Source organism: Sinocyclocheilus grahami, unplaced genomic scaffold (genome assembly GCF_001515645.1).
Source record: "Sinocyclocheilus grahami isolate Dianchi unplaced genomic scaffold, SAMN03320097.WGS_v1.1 scaffold453.1, whole genome shotgun sequence".
NCBI lineage: Eukaryota > Metazoa > Chordata > Actinopteri > Cypriniformes > Cyprinidae > Sinocyclocheilus > Sinocyclocheilus grahami.
The window spans coordinates 584321-602403 of NW_015505632.1; the positions used below are offsets into that span (position 1 = coordinate 584321).

At 37.7% G+C, this 18083-nt stretch overlaps 3 protein-coding genes across 5 annotated transcripts; 1 reads left to right on the forward strand and 2 right to left on the reverse strand.

The window, feature by feature from the left end:
• Positions 1-406: 406 nt before the first annotated feature.
• On the reverse strand, positions 407-7866 carry shpk (sedoheptulokinase). The gene is made up of 7 exons (XM_016234458.1): positions 7399-7866; positions 6829-6970; positions 6500-6686; positions 6244-6396; positions 3368-3543; positions 1010-1210; positions 407-859 (listed from the first exon to the last, which is right to left on the reverse strand). Exons 1-7 carry the CDS (start codon positions 7555-7557, stop codon positions 465-467), a joined length of 1413 nt encoding a protein of 470 aa, XP_016089944.1. The 5' UTR covers positions 7558-7866; the 3' UTR covers positions 407-464.
• A 442-nt stretch (positions 7867-8308) lies between these two features.
• On the forward strand, positions 8309-9609 carry emc6 (ER membrane protein complex subunit 6). Of its 3 annotated transcripts, none has more exons than XM_016234459.1 (2): positions 8309-8531; positions 8832-9609. In XM_016234459.1, the coding sequence occupies exon 2, from the start codon at positions 8852-8854 to the stop codon at positions 9182-9184; it is 333 nt and encodes a 110-aa protein (XP_016089945.1). In that variant the 5' UTR covers positions 8309-8531; positions 8832-8851; the 3' UTR covers positions 9185-9609. The 3 variants fall into 3 exon arrangements, with proteins under 3 accessions (XP_016089945.1, XP_016089947.1, XP_016089946.1); XM_016234461.1 differs by lacking the exon at positions 8309-8531 and adding an exon at positions 8653-8690; XM_016234460.1 differs by lacking the exon at positions 8309-8531 and adding an exon at positions 8733-8768.
• A 569-nt stretch (positions 9610-10178) lies between these two features.
• On the reverse strand, positions 10179-18003 carry p2rx5 (purinergic receptor P2X, ligand-gated ion channel, 5). Its single transcript, XM_016234491.1, has 12 exons — positions 17653-18003; positions 16756-16906; positions 16251-16322; positions 15955-16030; positions 15657-15741; positions 15417-15497; positions 12471-12612; positions 11656-11795; positions 11259-11352; positions 11100-11165; positions 10915-11000; positions 10179-10824 (listed from the first exon to the last, which is right to left on the reverse strand). Exons 1-12 carry the CDS (start codon positions 17784-17786, stop codon positions 10530-10532), a joined length of 1422 nt encoding a protein of 473 aa, XP_016089977.1. The 5' UTR covers positions 17787-18003; the 3' UTR covers positions 10179-10529.
• Positions 18004-18083: the final 80 nt, after the last annotated feature.

The following is an 18083-nucleotide window of genomic DNA, read 5'->3' on the forward strand; positions in this document are numbered from 1 at the left end:
CAGCACATGAAATATACCACATAAGCTCAATTATAACAAGTTATAACACATTAAAATGTGATGAGATATTCCAACTGTTTATTAACATTTGAAATGCCACTGAACATTGTAAACAATATTTTGTCATTTGAAGGCTTTGTTCAGTCATTTAATGGAATTCAGAAATATTCTTAAATGCATATTGTTTTGTTTTTTACAACACAATGGTTTTGTATTGCACTCAACAACAAGTTACATAATGAGTATGTAAATTGAACAATACATAAAGTTGACCCATGTTAGCCAATAATAATAATAATATAGTATTTAATTAAAATGTATTTTTATTTTTTTAAATTGATCAATGATACAGTTTTAAATTATTTTTAAATCATATTTATACATTTTAATACAGAAAAAAAAACAGCCCTACCAGCATTCTGGCAGGTCAGATGTCTCAGAGACGTTATCTTAAATGTTATATCTTATGCTTGGTCATTAAACACCATGGCAACTCCAACAGCTGAGTCAACATCTTTTCCGTAGACTACAGGAAATGTAAACACTCTCTCTGCTTCCTGTTGCAGAACTGTGTTACATGACAGAGCGCTGCCACTGCCAATAATACACCTCACTCCAGCGGCCTGCAGGCTCTGAGGGGGCATCATACTGGCCATGTTTTCAATAATACCCCTGCACACAGCACGAGTCACATGACCCAGAGAGAGGTTAGAGGGCGAGATTTGGGAGACACTGGCACTGGAAGTGGGGTCATGCCGCTCTCCTAGTAGCGCTGTGGTCACGGTTAGATCAGTGTTAGGCTGTGCCAGAGCAGACTGGATTAGTTGGGAGTAGATTCTGGACTCATTAACTTCCAATCCTACGACATACAAGAAATACATTATTAAGACAACAATACACCTGAGGACCAAAAACATGCAACAAGAAGACTATTATAGTAAAATATAAAAAGGTCACACTTGATTTCACAATAATAATAAATGTAGAAACTGAAAAATTTTTGATTTACCAAATTCTTTCATCCACGAGTCCAGCATTCTGACAAAGGTGGCCATGACATTGCCTCCATTTAGTGATGCAGCCACTGCCAGGTAAGAGCCGTGCAAGTATGGGAAATAAGTAACAGGAGAGAGGGGGTCTGGAGAATTTGGAGGGGTGAACTCTGCAGGCATGCTGAACGTCAACTGGGCTGAAGTGCTCATATTCAGCACTAGTGATTTAACACAAGTCACAATTAATTTGTGCATGATATGCCTTATGTACACTACCATTCAAAAGTTTCAAAAGTTGTCAGTGACATGTTTTAAAGGTGACATATCATGAAAATCTGACTTTTCCAGGTTTTAAGTGCTATAATCAGGTTCCCGGTGCATCTACCAACCAACGAAACGAGAAAAAGACTAACCCAGTAACTTTGTTTTGGTAAGCCTTTTTCTGCAAGCGTCTGAGAAAACAAGCGTGTCTGATTTCACTCCCTTGGTGACGTGGCAAAAGGATCTCATTATAATATTATTGCCCCTAATCTGTAAGTTTCCACCCACGGCGCCGTCATTTTGATTTTGAAGCAACAACGGTGTACCAGCTCTAATGCCATGGCGAAAGTTTGAGCAAAACATGCTAACTGTTCTGCCTTTGGCTGCACAGACGAGCACAGAACACTATTTACAGTGCCAGCCTCAGAGGAGACAAGAGCAGTGGATTTATATTTTTATTTACTGTATATTGCTGCTGCCACACAGATCTAAAATAAACATGCGATTTATTTCCCAGCTGTTTACTTTCACAGACATAACCGACTGTTTTTGTAACTCATGTGTTTTTAACTTAAACTTGTGTGTGAATGAGAACTTAGTTTAGTACTCACATGCTGTGACAGCCGCTTTCTGTCCGTGTGCTTCGGATGTGTGCGCTCAGAAAACCGTATATCTGAAGTTTAAACTCATATTGTTTAAAACGCATGATTTCAGCACGATAAACATGATAATCAGAACCAAAACAGATGTTTTTAGCAGGTCCGAGCTGTAATGGCGCAGCTCTATTCTGGAAAAGGGGGCGGGGAGCAGCAGCTCATTTGCATTTAAAGAGACCAGCCCGAAAAACAGCATGTTTCTGCTTCCACTCAAAATAGGCATTTTCAAAATGATATAATAAAAGATCTGTGGAGTATTTTGAGCTGAAACTTCACAGGCACATTCTGGGGACACCAGAGAATTATATTACATATTGTAAAAAGGGGCATAATATGTCTCCTTTAATGTTTTTGAAAGAAGTCTCTTATGCTCAACAAGGCTGAATTTATTTTATCAAATGTACAGTTAAAAAAGTAATATTGTGAAATATTATTGCAATTTAAAAAACTGTTTTCTATTATAAAATATATTAAAATGTAATTTAGTCATGTGAAGACAAAGCTGAATTTTCAGCAACTTCAGTAATCAGTCTAATATGCTGATTTGCTGCTTAAGAAACGTTTCTTTTTATTATCAATGCTGAAAACAGTTTTGCTGTCTAATGTTTTTGTGGAAATGTGATACTTTTTAAAGATTCTTTAATGAATAGAAAGTTCAAAAGAATAGCATTTATCTGAAATAGAAATATTTTGTAGCATAAAAGGTTTATTGACGCTTTTGATCAATTCAATGTATCCATGCCCAACAGACCTATTAATTTCTTTCAAAAAAATATATATAAATCTCACTGACCCCAAACTTTTGAATGGTAGTGTATAAGTGAAAATGCTAGTCCACAACACTGATGTGGACACAGCATAAAGTACATATCTTAAATATTTGTACAACGCATCAGAAAATATATCTAAATGTATTTGTGTACAGGAAACAGATTTTTTTTCTGTGAACAGGAAATGTGTTAAAATGTGAAATCCGGACCATCTGTAGATGGTAGCTAATACCTTTGACAAAATGTCTAAAACATTTTATGGCTGAACAAAGACAAAATAAAATAAAAAAAAGAAAGAAAGAAATTAGGTTGAAGTATTTAAAATAACATACAGCCTTCTTTTTAACTTAAGCTTAAGTTAAAAAAAATCTCTCTTTTACGAGAACCCATAAAACAGCTAGTGTCTCTACAGCAGCCCTGCCCTTGAGAGAGGACGTTGAAATCTGAGTACAAGATCTGCCATGTCTAAATGTGCTCACTGCGGTCGCATAACATCTCCACCTGGAGGTCGAACTAGTAAACTCAAACTGACCTCAGGATGAGTATACAGTACAATGATTGTTTGTAGCTGAGCTGACAGAACTACAACAGTCTGACTGTGGGTCATTTACAGACCAAGTCACTGATATTAGGAAAACATAATATGCAGTATGCAAAGCTAAAAAGAGGCATCTAATTCACACTATACCTGCATCTCCTTTGCCAGTCATGCAGGAGTAGACACTACACTGGAAGTCTCCCAGCGCTGCCCCGACCGCTGTGTGAGCAGGGATGCCGTACCACTCAGAGGAAGTGTGACCAGCCACAGCTCCAGACTCCACCACGACAGGCAAGAGCTGCACAGGGAAACATGCATCCTTCAGACTGAAGGACATAGAAATACACAGTCAATTCATGATAACGCAGTCATTCAGTTCAACACAGAGTAAGTGTAATATTAAGCATCATAGTTGATTAGTTAGAATTCTCATGTCAAGAGTAATGACCCATTTGCACCAAAGATGATAACAATAATGATAACTACAGGGCTTGGACAAAATATTGTGAACAACTAGGAAATAGGCAATATTTTACCACCATTTGCCTTTAATACAGATGCCAACGTTAATGGAATAGATTTATACTTCTCAATAGTCTCCAGTTGAATGTCGTCTATCAGAACATCTGCCAGTTGCTTTAAAAATGTTAAAGGAGGGAATCTGCTTCTCACTTATCTCTCTAAATCTTGATTTAAAACGTTAGAAACCACAATCTCTAGCTTCCACTAACTGTCTAACTAACATGTGTTCACAAGAGAGTGGTGTTCCAGTGGATGATGTAGGATGTAGGCGTAGTGTAAGCTTCGGTGAGAAGTGAGGAACGCGGAAGTGCAGAGGAGAGTGCAAAACAAAACACCAGTCACAAATTAAAAGTACAAAACGAGGATTAGTAAAAAATCCCATTTGCACCAAAGATGATAACAATAATGATAACTACAGGGCTTGGACAAAATATTGTGAACAACTAGGAAATAGGCAATATTTTACCACCATTTGCCTTTAATACAGATGCCAACGTTAATGGAATAGATTTATACTTCTCAATAGTCTCCAGTTGAATGTCGTCTATCAGAACATCTGCCAGTTGCTTTAAAAATGTTAAAGGAGGGAATCTGCTTCTCACTTATCTCTCTAAATCTTGATTTAAAACGTTAGAAACCACAATCTCTAGCTTCCACTAACTGTCTAACTAACATGTGTTCACAAGAGAGTGGTGTTCCAGTGGATGATGTAGGCGTAGTGTAAGCTTCGGTGAGAAGTGAGGAACGCGGAAGTGCAGAGGAGAGTGCAAAACAAAACACCAGTCACAAATTAAAAGTACAAAACGAGGATTAGTAAAAAAAAAATAAAATAAATGTGGGAGGATTTTGATATAAGCCAAGAGGAGACTGGTTCTCCTTTGCTGTAAACAAAACTTGGTTATTACGAGACTAGCATATTCTCACCGGTGTTTATGCTGGAACGCCACTCTCTCGTGAGCGCGTGTACGACAGTTAGGACAAATAATTACGATTTATAAAGTTTTAAATATGGATCATTTTCTAACACAAATGCATCGCTAAACTTCAGAAGGCCTTTATTAACCCTCCAGAGCCATGTGGAGCATATTATGATGGATGGATGGATGCACTTTTTTGTGCTTCAAAATCTCAACCTCCATTCACTGTCATTATAAAGCTCGGAAGAGCCAGGATATTTTTAATATAACTCCGACTGTATTCGTCTGAAAGAAGAAAGTCATATACACCTTGGATAGCTTGAGAGCGGGTAAATTATAGGGTCATTTTCATTTTTGGGTGAACTATCTCTTTAAAGCAGCAGACAACATAACTCTGCATGCCCTTGAAGGAGTGGAATCATGACCTTCATAAAATATATATTTGTTTCTTCTTGAATAATTATTAATCAAAGTTATTCATATCGAATGAAGTTATTAGTTACTATATATTAGTAGTTAGACATCAAAATGTATGTATCTGAATATCTTTCTTCCTTGTAGTTGAAGAGTTGGAATGTGTAACAGTAAGCTTTTACATGCTAAGTTCTGTATTCTGCTCTCAGGGTCATGACTGCCATGTCACAGAGATTATCGGGACCTCCCATTTATGTGACCAACGAGTGATTAGAACATTTATGCATGTTAGAAAATAAGTGAATATGCCATTTGCTGCTCTCATTGCGTGCGTGTAGTGAAACATATTTGATAAGATTCAGGGCAGAGCCCGGCAACCTTGAAGTGCAGATAAGTGTTCTCTGCGTATATGTGCAAGTGTTTGTCTTCGCAGATTTGGAGACAGCCCTAGGAGGAAACTGTCATTTGCCGTCACCCTGATGTCCAGGGTATCAGATATACATCTCTGGAGAGACCTATTGCGTCTTACCTCTGATCACTTGTCATCAAAATAATCACTAGAAGATATGCTCCCATTTTTATGTCCATGTGTGGAGATTTTCAAAGTTTATCTATGTATTGACGTAATTATTGACCTCTGTTAGAGCATAACTACTGGTGTCTTGAACAAGTACACAGAGCGGCCTACGAACGAACTCCATCACGAGTACTGAAGCGGACTTCTGCGGATGAAACTGCAAACTATTTTCTTCAGTAAATTCTTCTCTAATTGATCGCATCTCTGACTCCTGGTCTTCATTCATCAGACCTGGTCCTTGGGTTTTAACTGTAAATTCCCCTACACCCTATAATAAACCGAACATTATCGTCCATTGATGTGAATGCTAATATAGGTATTTTTCTAGATATTGTTCTTAGTGTAAACTGGAGGGCTGCAAAACGATTAATTAATTGTTTTCATACTATATATAAATATTTTGTATATAAATCTAACATATTTTTCCTTAATATATACATGTGTGTGTATTTATATATACATAATAAATATACACAGTACACACAAATATAGTATGTAAATAAAAACATTTATTTTGAATCGATTAATCGCGATGAATCGTTTTGCAGCCCTAGTAAACTGCTCTTAAAACAAATATAATATCTAACTTAACTCACATTTGTGTGTTCCATTTGTTGGTGGTTGTGTTGAAGTAGCCCCAGCTGGCAGCATTTTGTCCAGTCATGACACATTTGTCAAGGTTACACAGCATGGAGACCACATAGTCTTGGATGGTGCCTGCATCACTGAAACCCGACAGGAACTCCGGCCTGATTCAGTGACGTTTCATAAAACAAAAAAACACTATTTCGGTGCAAAACAATTGGATTTTTGCTGAAATCATTTAGTCTTAAATCTTGAGTGGAATTCTACCTGTGTTTCATGTACCAGAAGATGGTGGCACAAGCAAAGCCAGTGGCCACGCTCAGGTGGGAGTCTGGTTTGGGTAAGGAAGACAGGAAGTCAGCACTGCAGCGCCCGTCCTGCCAAGTGATCAGCTGACTGACGTCTTTAGGAATGAATCTAATGATTTCATGATCTTCACTTAGCCATTCACAGCCTAACAGAGAGACGAATGACAGTATAGTTATCGATACCATCCCAATTTTTTATTTATGATTGAAGATGAGTGCCTTCACCACAGTGTCACACCACAATGCAAGAAGCACCAAACATGCTTTCAGTAGTTGTTCAATGTTAACCTGATTTAGATTTCCACAACACAATGCCATGCATTTGTCCACATACTCCAATGCACTTGACTTTTTTCAGCTTGTCTTTAGGTAAAGCGTCCATGCACTGGTCCAGAGCGGAGATTATTAGTGAAGGGTCCTGCTCTTTGGCCTAATATCAACAATAAATAAAAAGTATGTTTCAAAGAGCGCATTAAACAACACTAAGAAAAAGTACCATACATACACAGGATAGATTACTTACAAATTGTAGTCCGTTTCTTATTTTAAATTACATTATGAAAATTGTAAGTAGTAACGTATTCTATTATATTACACATTTAAATAATATAATAACAGGATACTCTAGTTCCATTTTGATATAAAAATACAAAGAGAAAGAAAATATACTTGTTTTCTACGACATGAAATGCATTAAACATGACAATACGTCAGGTTTTCCCAAACGTGTTGGTAGGTTGATAAAGTTAATTATTAGTTAATGTACATATAACTTTTAAAAATTCAATGAGACAGAGAGAGGTTCATTTTTCAGTATCTTTTGAGTGCCACCTTTTTAATCAAAGTGCTGTTACCTACATGAATGTCTGAGGTGCTGCTGGTATCAGAGTTTGTAGGGAAACTCTTACTGTCTGTGACTGTCTTTGACTGCGCGTCCAGCAGCACCACTTTAACTGACGTGCTGCCCAGATCCATGCCGAGAACAAAGCCAGCAGAACAACTCAGTGATGCCGCCATGATCTCTAAAGAAATCACTACTTTTGTGCAGACGGAGGAGGAGATGTGCAGTACGTGTCATTTAACAGCACCAAAAATCTAACTAAAACTGCACCTAAATATCATAGTTTCTAGCTGTCCACGATCCGAACTAGCGACGTCTGGCTAGTGAACGAGTCGTTGTTGTTTTGAATCTTTCCAATGAATAAGTTGAACCGGATCACAAACCGTTCTGAATTTGATTCGGACTGAATAATTAGTTCGGTTAGAGCGAACCGAGAGCCGTCTTTTGATAAACATTTATTAATAAGACTTATCAATAAGAAACAAAAACTGTAGAAAAAGTCAAACAATATGTATATAGTATTTAGTTAAGTTGTAACAGTTAAATACAGAGCAAAAATTACAGTAAGTATTTAACAGTTGAGAGAATATGTTATAAAGAACAAAAACAAACAATAATAATATAAAAGAAACAAACAAAAAAGCTCATTTTTGGGTGGTTACTTACATGCCGTAACCATAGTCTACCGAGTTCACATCAGCTCTCTGAAGCGAACAGCTTGAAAGAACCGATTCTTGCAAATGATTCCTACTTTCGATCACCGCTTTGAGCCTTCGCGGATCCCGTAGAGTGGGTTAAAGGTATATATGTATATATTAAAACAGTAGCATTGCTTAACATTTTACAAATAAATGTGCATTAATAGACACGCCATTGCTTGGAATTAAGTACAAGTTGGTCATGAAGATTAAATAAAAATTTGAATTAGATCTTCATTTTAAAATCCCATGATGCGTAGCGAGAAAATGGCTGACCGAGAATGACACACGTTGTGTTTTATCCAAAACTTGTCATATTTTCCTGAATATTACATTCCTTTTGAAATACAGACTTAATCGCATAGCTTATGATGTTTGAGCGTTTAATGTAAACGATGCTTTCTTGAATCACGGAGGCGTGATTTGTGTTTAGCATTATTTTGAGCCTAACGGTAAGTGGAGGGGATTTAACGTCAATCTAAAGCAGGGGTGCCCGAACTCGGTCCTGGAGGGCCGGTGTCCTGCAGAGTTTAGCTCCAACCCCAATCAATAAGACACACCTGAACCAGCTAATCAAGCTCTTTCTAGGCATACTAGAAACTTCCTGGCAGGTGTGTTGAGGCGAGTTGGAGCTAAACTCTGCAGGACACCGGCCCTCCAGGACCGAGTTTGGGCACCCCTGATCTAAAGTATGTTTCATTCGGCTTCAAATGATGATCTGTGTTTCACATCTCTACTGTTTTGTCTCTCAGCGTGTTTTTAGCATCACAGCATGGCCACGGTAGCAGCCAAACGCGAGGGACCGCAGTTCATCAGCGAGGCGGCCGTCAGAGGAAACAACGCTGTGCTGGACTACTGCCGCACGTCCGTGTCCGCGCTCTCCGGGGCCACGGCGGGCATCCTCGGCCTCACCGGACTCTACGGCTTCGTCTTTTATTTCCTTGCTTCTTTCCTGCTGTCCTTGCTCCTGATTCTCAAAGCCGGTCGCCGGTGGAACAAGTGCTTCAAATCTCGACGTCTGCTCTTTACCGGGGGCCTCGTGGGCGGCCTGTTTACTTACGTGCTGTTCTGGACTTTCCTCTACGGAATGGTGCATGTGTACTAAAGGGACTCGGACAGTACAGCAGCCGCTTAGATGTAGAAAGATGATCGAGATGCCTCAGGGTAGAGAGTGCTGATTGATGTACCACAGGGTTTGTCCGTGAGCTTACTCATGTTTAGCCAATAAAGCTTCAAATGTTTTCTGAGTACTAATTGCATTGAAATTTAGATATTTAAAAATGATGTGTCGTCATTCTTTCCTCTTGTAATTTTAATATTTTCCTAATGCTTATTTCAGGGCAAAGCTGGGTTTGGATCTAGTATGACAGCCCAACAGGGAAACTAATTTGTTTTCAGCTTGCTTTCTGTGTATGATGTGTAACACTCTGTGAACTCCAGGCTTCAATCAGAACTATGTAAAAACACAATACCATTTTAAACTGTATAAATCACATTGTTTTATTTCAGATAAATCATTCACCTCATGGACTCAATTGTGTGGTTTCTTAAAGTACATGACGTTAAATAATTTTTTATAATAAGCTACTACTCGTCCTATAGTGTGCCTATCATTGGTGGTGTTCTGTAAGTGCTCAAGCTCAAGGGTGTTTTACAAATGATTAGTGTGTAATTTCAATTAAAATATCAGCTTGATTTTTTTTTTAATTCAGACTGTGAACAGGTACAGTCACTGTGCAAACATTTGGAGTTGGTACAGTTTTTGAATGATATTGAAATACTCTCCAAAGTTGCGTTTATTTGATCAGAAATAGAGTAAAAATGTTGTGAAACATTACATTTAAAATAACAGTTTTCTATTTTCATATATTTTAATGTTGTGTTTCTGTATTGGCAGATCTGAATTTTCAGCAGTCATTACTCCAGTCTTCAGTGTCACAAGATCCTTCATAAATCAGTCTAATATACTGATTTAGTGCTCAAGAAAATATTTTGCCAACATTATACATTTAGAAGGTTCAAAAGAACAGAATTCATTTGAAATAGAATTATTTTATTGAATTCATTCTTTTAAAAAAAACTACTGACCCCAAACGTTTGAATGGTAGTGTAGTTTTTTTCATTTCTCTTCTTTTTAAAGATTGCACTCTTCACGTTTACTCAAGATGAAAGTAATGCAATGACCCAAGCATTTTTTGTCAAATATTTTAACATTTATTCAACCTTGGTTTGACAATTTTTGATGTCAGGCCATATTTATATTAAATAATTTATATTTATCTTATTGCAAATCCTTTGTAACAAAAACTTCCATTGCCATTTAAAACACTAGGAGAGCATAACAACACTGGCAATATTCCTCTTTGGTATGACTGAGCATAGACCCGCTATAATACCTCCTTTCATACATTCACAGTAAATCCAATGGGATTCAGCATCAAAAAAATCCTCTACTGGTTGCGTGGTGTTCTCAGGGTGGAAACGGGAGAAATGGTCTGTTTTTCTGTAGCGTGCTGAGTCCTGAATGACACTGTGCCCTGCGGCCTTCTCTCAGAACTGTGGGTTTTGAGTGCTGAGCTTGTGGGCTGGATCTGTGTCTCTGGGTTGTTATTGGGCTGACATGACACTGATGTCAATGGCTGCATCTCTGTTCCCTGTTTCTCCTCTCTCTTGTGCCGCCCATCTTGGCGATGATGACCGTGGTGTCTCAAATGCTTTCTCTCTCTCTGCTTTCCAGATTGCTTTCTGTGGGGGCAAATAGTATATAATAATCCACTGCATCCTTCTAATCTTCCAACTAAACCTTTTTAAGAAGTCGACAAGACACACGCTTACTTTGTGACTGCCTCAAATTTTGTCTCTCGGTAGAAGGAGCTTTTGCTCATCATGTAGAGCAGAATCATGTCACAGACAAAAACCCCCTGTGGAATGAGATGACAAGAATCACAGAAAGATTTTGTTTTGTGCCTTTTATACTTCAACTTTTAGCGACACCATCTGTGACTAGCTTATATACTCACAGCACCCATTAAAGCAAGCCCAGAGCCAATGCTGATCACTGTAGGAATGATACTGAATCTCCCAGCCTAAAAACAGATAAACAGCATCTTTTGATCACTTCACCAGAACCCTAATGAGAGGAATCTTTAAGAATTTTAAGTAAAATGCTTATCTCTTACCTTTCCATTAACTAATATATCAAAGTGAATGCCATACACTTTAAATAGATTGCGATAGGTTTGACCTGCTGCATCATTGTAGTATCGAGCAAATCTTGATAAAGAGAGAAACATGTCAGTCAATGTAATGATACTATTTCAAATCTAAATGTTTTAAACAAAAACAAAAAGTAAAGGTTTAAGCTATTTTATTGTAAAAAAAAAAGTATAATATAATAATTACAGAAAACTAGCCACTCAGAAATCCTCTTTGTCAGTGAATCATTTTTTTCATTCAGCTTTGCTGGCATGTTTTAGTGGGTGGAGTTTTTAAGAAATCATGTGCGGTTAGCAAAACAACTGAAATCACTTACAGAACCTTGTTTTATGAGCTAAATTCAATAAATCAGAGCAATACCTGAAGTTGTAACCCGAAATGGCAGAGTTCTGGGAATTTTTCGCAGAATCTAAGCGTGTGAAGCTATATTCAGGATTACATTGAGATTCATCTTTATCCAAATCACAATTCCATTCAATTCCAAATCCAATTGAACCACCCTGTGTGTGTGTATAGAAAACAATGATATCAGTTAATAAAATTACCCTCTGCATTAAATATAGGGCATCATGATATTCCTTTGCAGTTCTGGCAATTCATTTTTCCAATCTAAGTCAATAAAGTTTTTCTTTTTTTAGCATAAAAGCATAAATAAATAATGCAATCATATATAAAATAGTGTATTCATATCAGTGCCAGCTGACACTTTTTTTTTTGAAAATATTGGCATTCAGTGCAAACTTGTTTAGAATGTTCTATCCATAACTGATGCTTCACAGGTCACTTTTTTTTGGTTAAAAATTGTACTTGTGGTATCTTTCTTTCTTTTCTTTTTCCCCTCTCTCTCTCTCCCTTTTAAATAAATACCATTTTTATGATACTTTGTTATATTTTGATTATATGCAGACAAATAAGACATTCACACATAAGTATGGCTTAAGTGTCCAAATACTTTTTGGGGAGCCTGGATCAGCCTTTGTATATTATTTACATGAGCATCTTTTTAAAAGAATCGCCAAATCATATACTAAAAAAGATTACTGTTTTAATGTGGACAAGTTAGGATATGATCTCTCTTTGATTATACATTGAGCTGCTGCTTGAAAATCAACTACCAGTGTGTTTACAATGGTGGAGACTTTGTTTTAACTTGTTGTGTCGTTTGAAGCACTTGCCTTTGTTGCCAAATCCTGGAAACTGTATCCAGTCCAGTTAATCACATCTCCCACAAGAAAGATGGGACAATAGGGATGATGGTCCTTATCATATCTGCACATCTTCAGATATGTGCTGTTGATGGTAGGCAGGACGTTCAGTCTTCAAGTGAGGGAAAAAAAGTAGAAGCAGTATCTGAAACTGCTCATACAATTTGCTTGATCTACAATGTGATGACTTTGCAGAGGAACAACTGTCACTCTGTCAGTGAAACAGGCAAGGCACAGGATAGCAAGATAGTAAGTCTCAGTTCAGGCACCACACGCTGAGCTGGTATAAATAGAGATGAGTAAGCGAGAGATATTCAGAGCAGCTTGTGCTGTGCCATCAGTATCCAAACATAACGCTTCACTATGTGCAAGCGAGTCTGCTCTTTCACACCGCTACATGGTGGGAGATTTAGAGAACTTTGTATATAGCATTTGTTTAGTATTTGTTTTTCTCTTTATTTTTGGTATATTGCAATGACAGCTCAGTTTAGATTAGTTTGTGTGCTCATTTAAAGGGATTGTACTGGCTTTTAAGTAAGAGCTTGCCAGATGACACTGTATTTAAGCCATAGAAATGATCCTGTCTATGCACTTGTGAATGGAAAAACCATCCTGACAAATTATTTTTTCAGAACAATACTGTACAGGTGCATCTCAATAAATTAGAATGTCATGTAAAAGTTCATTTATTTCAGTAATTCAACTCAAATTGTGAAAGTCGTGTATTAAATAAATTCAATGTACACAGACTGAAGTAGTTTAAGTCTTTGGTTCTTTTAATTGTGATGATTTTGGCTCACATTTAACAAAAACCCACCAATTCACTATCTCGACAAATTAGAATACTTCATAAGACCAATAAAAAAACATTTTTAGTGAATTGTTGGCCTTCTGGAAAGTATGTTCATTTACTGTACATGTACTCAATACTTGGTAGGGGCTCCTTTTGCTTTAATTACTGCCTCAATTTGGCGTGGCATGGAGGTGATCAGTTTGTGGCACTGCTGATGTGGTATGGAAGCCCAGGTTTCTTTGACAGTGGCCTTCGGCTCATCTGCATTTTTTGGTCTTTTGTTTCTCATTTTCCTCTTGACAATACCCCATAGATTCTCTATGGGGTTCAGGTCTGGTGAGTTTGCTGGCCAGTCAAGCACACCAACAACATGGTCTTTTAACCAACTTTTGCTTTTGGCAGTGTGGGCAGGTGCCAAATCCTGCTGGCAAATGAAATCAGCATCTTCAAAAAGCTGGTCAGCAGAAGGAAGCATGAAGTGCTCCAACATTTCTTGGTAAACGGGTGCAGTGACGTTGGTTTTCAAAAAACACAATGGACCAACACCAGCAGATGACATTGCACCCTAAATCATCACAGACTGTGGAAACTTAACACTGGACTTCAAGCAACTTGGGCTATGAGCTTCTCCACCCTTCCTCTAGACTCTAGGACCTTGGTTTCCAAATGAAATACAAAACTTGCTCTCATCTGAAAAGAGGACTTTGGACCACTGGGCAACAGTCCAGTTCTTCTTCTCCTTAGCCCAGGTAAGACGCCTCTGACGTTGTCTGTGGTTCAGGAGTGGCTTAACAAGAGGAATACGACAACTGTAGCCAAATTCCTTGACACTTCTGTATGGGGTACACTTCCATAAGGATGCGGTTCTCTCGGTCGGTTGTGCATGTTTTTCTTCCACACTTTTTCCTTCCACTCAACTTTCTGTTAACATGCTTGGATACAGCACTCTGTGAACAGCCAGCTTCTTTGGCAATGAATGTTTGTGGCTTACCTTCCTTGTGAAGGGTGTCAATGATTGTCTTCTGGACAACTGTCAGATCAGCAGTCTTCCCCATGATTGTGTAGCCTAGTGAACCAAACCGAGAGACCATTTTGAAGGCTCAGGAAACCTTTGTAAGTGTTTTGAGTTGATTAGCTGATTGGCATGTCACCATATTCTAATTTGTTGAGATTGTGAATTGGTGGGTTTTTGTTAAATGTGAGCCAAAATCATCACAATTAAAAGAACCAAAGACTTAAACTAATTCAGTCTGTGTGCATTGAATTTAATACACGAGTTTCACAATTTGAGTTGAATTACTGAAATAAATGAACTTTTCCACGACATTCTAATTTATTGAGATGCACCTGTAGTTACTGAGTGGGTGGCCATATCACACAAACTAGAATTGCTTGATATGATCTACAGATTTCATGAGGAAGGGTTTTAACAGCAGCATCCTGTGGGGGTGAAGAGGTTTTAAGCATTTTATAGTTGCTCCACCTAAAATTCAGACGGTGCTTTGGAAAGTAAATAACATGCAAAATATTAAGCTGTAGAAAAACTAGTTATATATGAGCAATATCACTCGAGTATGAGAGCGACACCGGTTCTATATCAGCATGGCTGGGATTAGGCCAGAGTGGCAATCACAGCCGCTGATATAGAGCCGGTATCGCTCGAGTACAAGAGTGATATTGCATTTATACAACAGTTCGACGGAACATGTGTGTAATTAAACAAGAAACAACGGAGTGCCTAATAAAAGTTAAACCCACTTTTGTGCAGAACTACTTCCTTCCGCCACGGATTCAAAGCTCAAGTTGACAGTTAAACATACGTCACTTTTAGAATTCGTATCAAGGGCATGTGCTGCTTCAGTTAGCTCAGTGAACAATAAAAAAAAAACACAGACCCGGCTAGAACAAGCGGAGTGATACAAAATTGTGAAAGGGCGTTCCTGTAGCGATACCAGTACAATATCTCACGGTTCTCAACCAATCAGATTTGAGAACCAGAACGAACTGTTGTATAAATATATACACACAGTATATAGATAGATAGATAGATTGATGTGAGAACATTTATTCTGTAGCCTTCAATAAATAAACACACTGACTTGATGCCTCTAGGATTGACTTACTTGGAGAAGGCAAATTTTGGAAACTTGATGAAGTTCTTTACATAGATCGTGAAGTTTTCTGCCTTTGCCAGCATTGGCTCCCTGTTACAACATTTGAAACATTACAGGTACAATACATTTTTTTTTTCTTCAAATAGTTTCACATAGGCATGGAGAGCGAATAATAGTGCAAAAATGTGAGGTAGATGTACAGCAACTGAACATGAATTGAAAGAAATTGGTACAAAACTGTTTTCTTACGATGGTGTCTGGCCATGCTCAACAGGGCACCAGGCATGAATCTCACACGTTCCTGTGTCATTTATACAGCGACCTGTCTTCACTCCTGAATAAACAACAATAAAATGTAGTCCTTTTAAAGCTCAGGAATTTAAACATGCCAGTGGATCGTAGTATAACACAATGTAACATCTTTTTTTTAACAATAATCTTGCACAACACAAAGGCTGTCAGTCAGTCACTTTTATATACTGTAACTTCAGGCATGCAGTTGTAAGGGAACAAAAGGCTTGGTATTTCATTTAGGTTTTGTGCTTACCATGGCCTGCTATAACAGATTCCCCTTCCACACATTCATTGTCATAAGTACATAAACCATCTGGCACTTTAGGACTCTGAAATAAGTAAGATGAACCAAACATATACAACAAACTCAACAAAATACTACATACATACAACAAAAGGGGTTTTAAAATGTACTGAGATCAAAAACTTCTATACGAATACAGCTCTCTAATTGAGAGACAGTACTACTCTTTCCAACAGATGCCTCATATCTTTGGTTGCATAATTTGTTTTGAGAATAACAAAATAAAACAACAACCGGTCTCTTACCTCAGGGCAGTAACCCAGCTTTTGGTTGGGTGTCACTACATAATTTGTCACAATAAAGAACACTCTGTCCCCCTGTTTGTAAAAAATAATAAAAAATAAAGACATGTTCTTGCAAAAGACATTTTAAACAGCAAATTAACTGTTCAGCTTGTTTTCCACAGAACCAACAAGCTTTTGGTTCTTTTCAGTCTTTATTTCTTTAAACTTCTTCCATTCTAAACAATCTTAATCTGTCATCTAACAAAAGGCCGAAAGCTGTTAATTTAGAGTACTACTAATATGAAGATAACCGAAAATAGATGTTTCATTGTGTAACATGATTAACATAATTGACAAACTAAATGTTTAGTGTTCAAATTCAAAGCAAAAGTTGTGTGTCACGTCAATATTTGTAGGAATATACATTATCAAATGCATAAAACAGAGATTTTGAGAAAGACTGTTAACAGGTGGTTTTCAAATAGATTTCTTCCAAAGCGAATATACAGGAAAGAGGTGTATTTACTTGTGGGGGAATGACATAGTCCTCTGCACCCCATAGCTGCAGACCAGACTGAGAGCTGTTGGTGAAATCTACACCCTTGAGTTTGGTGATCACAGAACTCTGGATGACTTCCTCGGTCTCCTGATAGCCTTTCTTCCAAAGAAAAACCCACCTTTAAGAAGATGCACAAGCAAAAGAAAATAAACAGTGTGAGAAATAACAACTTAGATTGTGAAAAGTATAAAAAGACATTTTATTGGTTATTTCGAGTATAAAGAAGAGGATCTGTGTGCGAGCTACAGAGAGCAATGCTGTCTCATGTCCTATAAATCCTACAGTATATATGGCCAACACACCCTGAAGGACGTTATAATCTATAGATATCATTACATTAAAGTTCTAGATTAATTATTTCTTGCAAAGGAAGACTATTAAACAGTTTTAAAGGGCAATTAGGAAATCAGGCTGGTGCTTTTGTGTGTAGCATTTGGCCACAGCACGTGATCCAGGTCATCTTACATTCAGCAGCTTTTGTTGCACTTAAACACTATTTGAAAATTAAAAAGACAAAGGTATCAAGTTTTTGTCTGGTTCTGGTACATCTATAGACCAAATGGAGACTACTAATCTGAATCAAAACAAAATGTCTTTTTCACTACATGCAAAACTTACAAACCGAACACCAGCAGGTCAAACGCTTTCAGTCGTTCCCTTGATATAAATAACATCCGAGACATGGTGCTTTTACTGTCGACTTATTCGGTTTGTTGAAATTCATTGACAGTAACCATTTTAACACGAACCAACACTTAATGACCTATTATAATATGTGCTTTGAAGATTCAATCTTCGAAACACTGACCGAGCCCCGCTCGCTCACCTCAACGTCTTGATTTAGAGAAAGCACAAGGCACCTACCCGATCAGATATCCAATCACCCCCAGCTGAAAGAGTCTGAACAGAACTCCGACCTTTTTGTTTTTAGCGATGACAAATTTCTCGGTCTTGTAATCGAGTAGAGAGAATAAAAAGTTACCCCAGGTCTGAGCCATGCTCCTGTGTAAATGACAGCGTCGAAGCAGCTGTCAACTGCTCTGCGCAGACGGTGGTGCAGCCGGTTCTTGCCCCTAAATGTTGTCAAAACCTTTTGTTTTTTGATTTATCAGATTATACCTTATACCTTTCGTTCCGGTAATAATTCTTTATTTTGACAATATTACTATCATTGATGCAACTGCTGATGCGAGCAGTAACGGACGAAACAAAAGCAAGTCTAAGGAGAATCCGTGTATCATTCGATCATTCGTTTTTTGATTTAATATTGAAAGTAAAAAAATTAGAAAACGGCT

Excerpts from the sequence above, each read along its gene's own strand:
- shpk (XM_016234458.1), bottom strand. The coding sequence starts at position 7,557 with ATGGCGGCATCACTGAGTTGTTCTGCTGGCTTTGTTCTCGGCATGGAT. Across the intron at positions 3,544-6,243 it reads AACAAATGGAACACACAAAT|TCTGAAGGATGCATGTTTCC; the intron begins GTGAGTTAAGTT and ends TATGTCCTTCAG. Across the intron at positions 860-1,009 it reads CTCGTGGATGAAAGAATTTG|GATTGGAAGTTAATGAGTCC; the intron begins GTAAATCAAAAA and ends TGTATGTCGTAG.
- emc6 (XM_016234459.1), top strand. The coding sequence starts at position 8,852 with ATGGCCACGGTAGCAGCCAAACGCGAGGGACCGCAGTTCATCAGCGAG.
- p2rx5 (XM_016234491.1), bottom strand. The coding sequence starts at position 17,786 with ATGGCTCAGACCTGGGGTAACTTTTTATTCTCTCTACTCGATTACAAG. Across the intron at positions 15,742-15,954 it reads ATCTGTTATAGCAGGCCATG|GAGTGAAGACAGGTCGCTGT; the intron begins GTAAGCACAAAA and ends TTGTTTATTCAG. Across the intron at positions 11,353-11,655 it reads ATTTCGGGTTACAACTTCAG|ATTTGCTCGATACTACAATG; the intron begins GTATTGCTCTGA and ends CTCTTTATCAAG.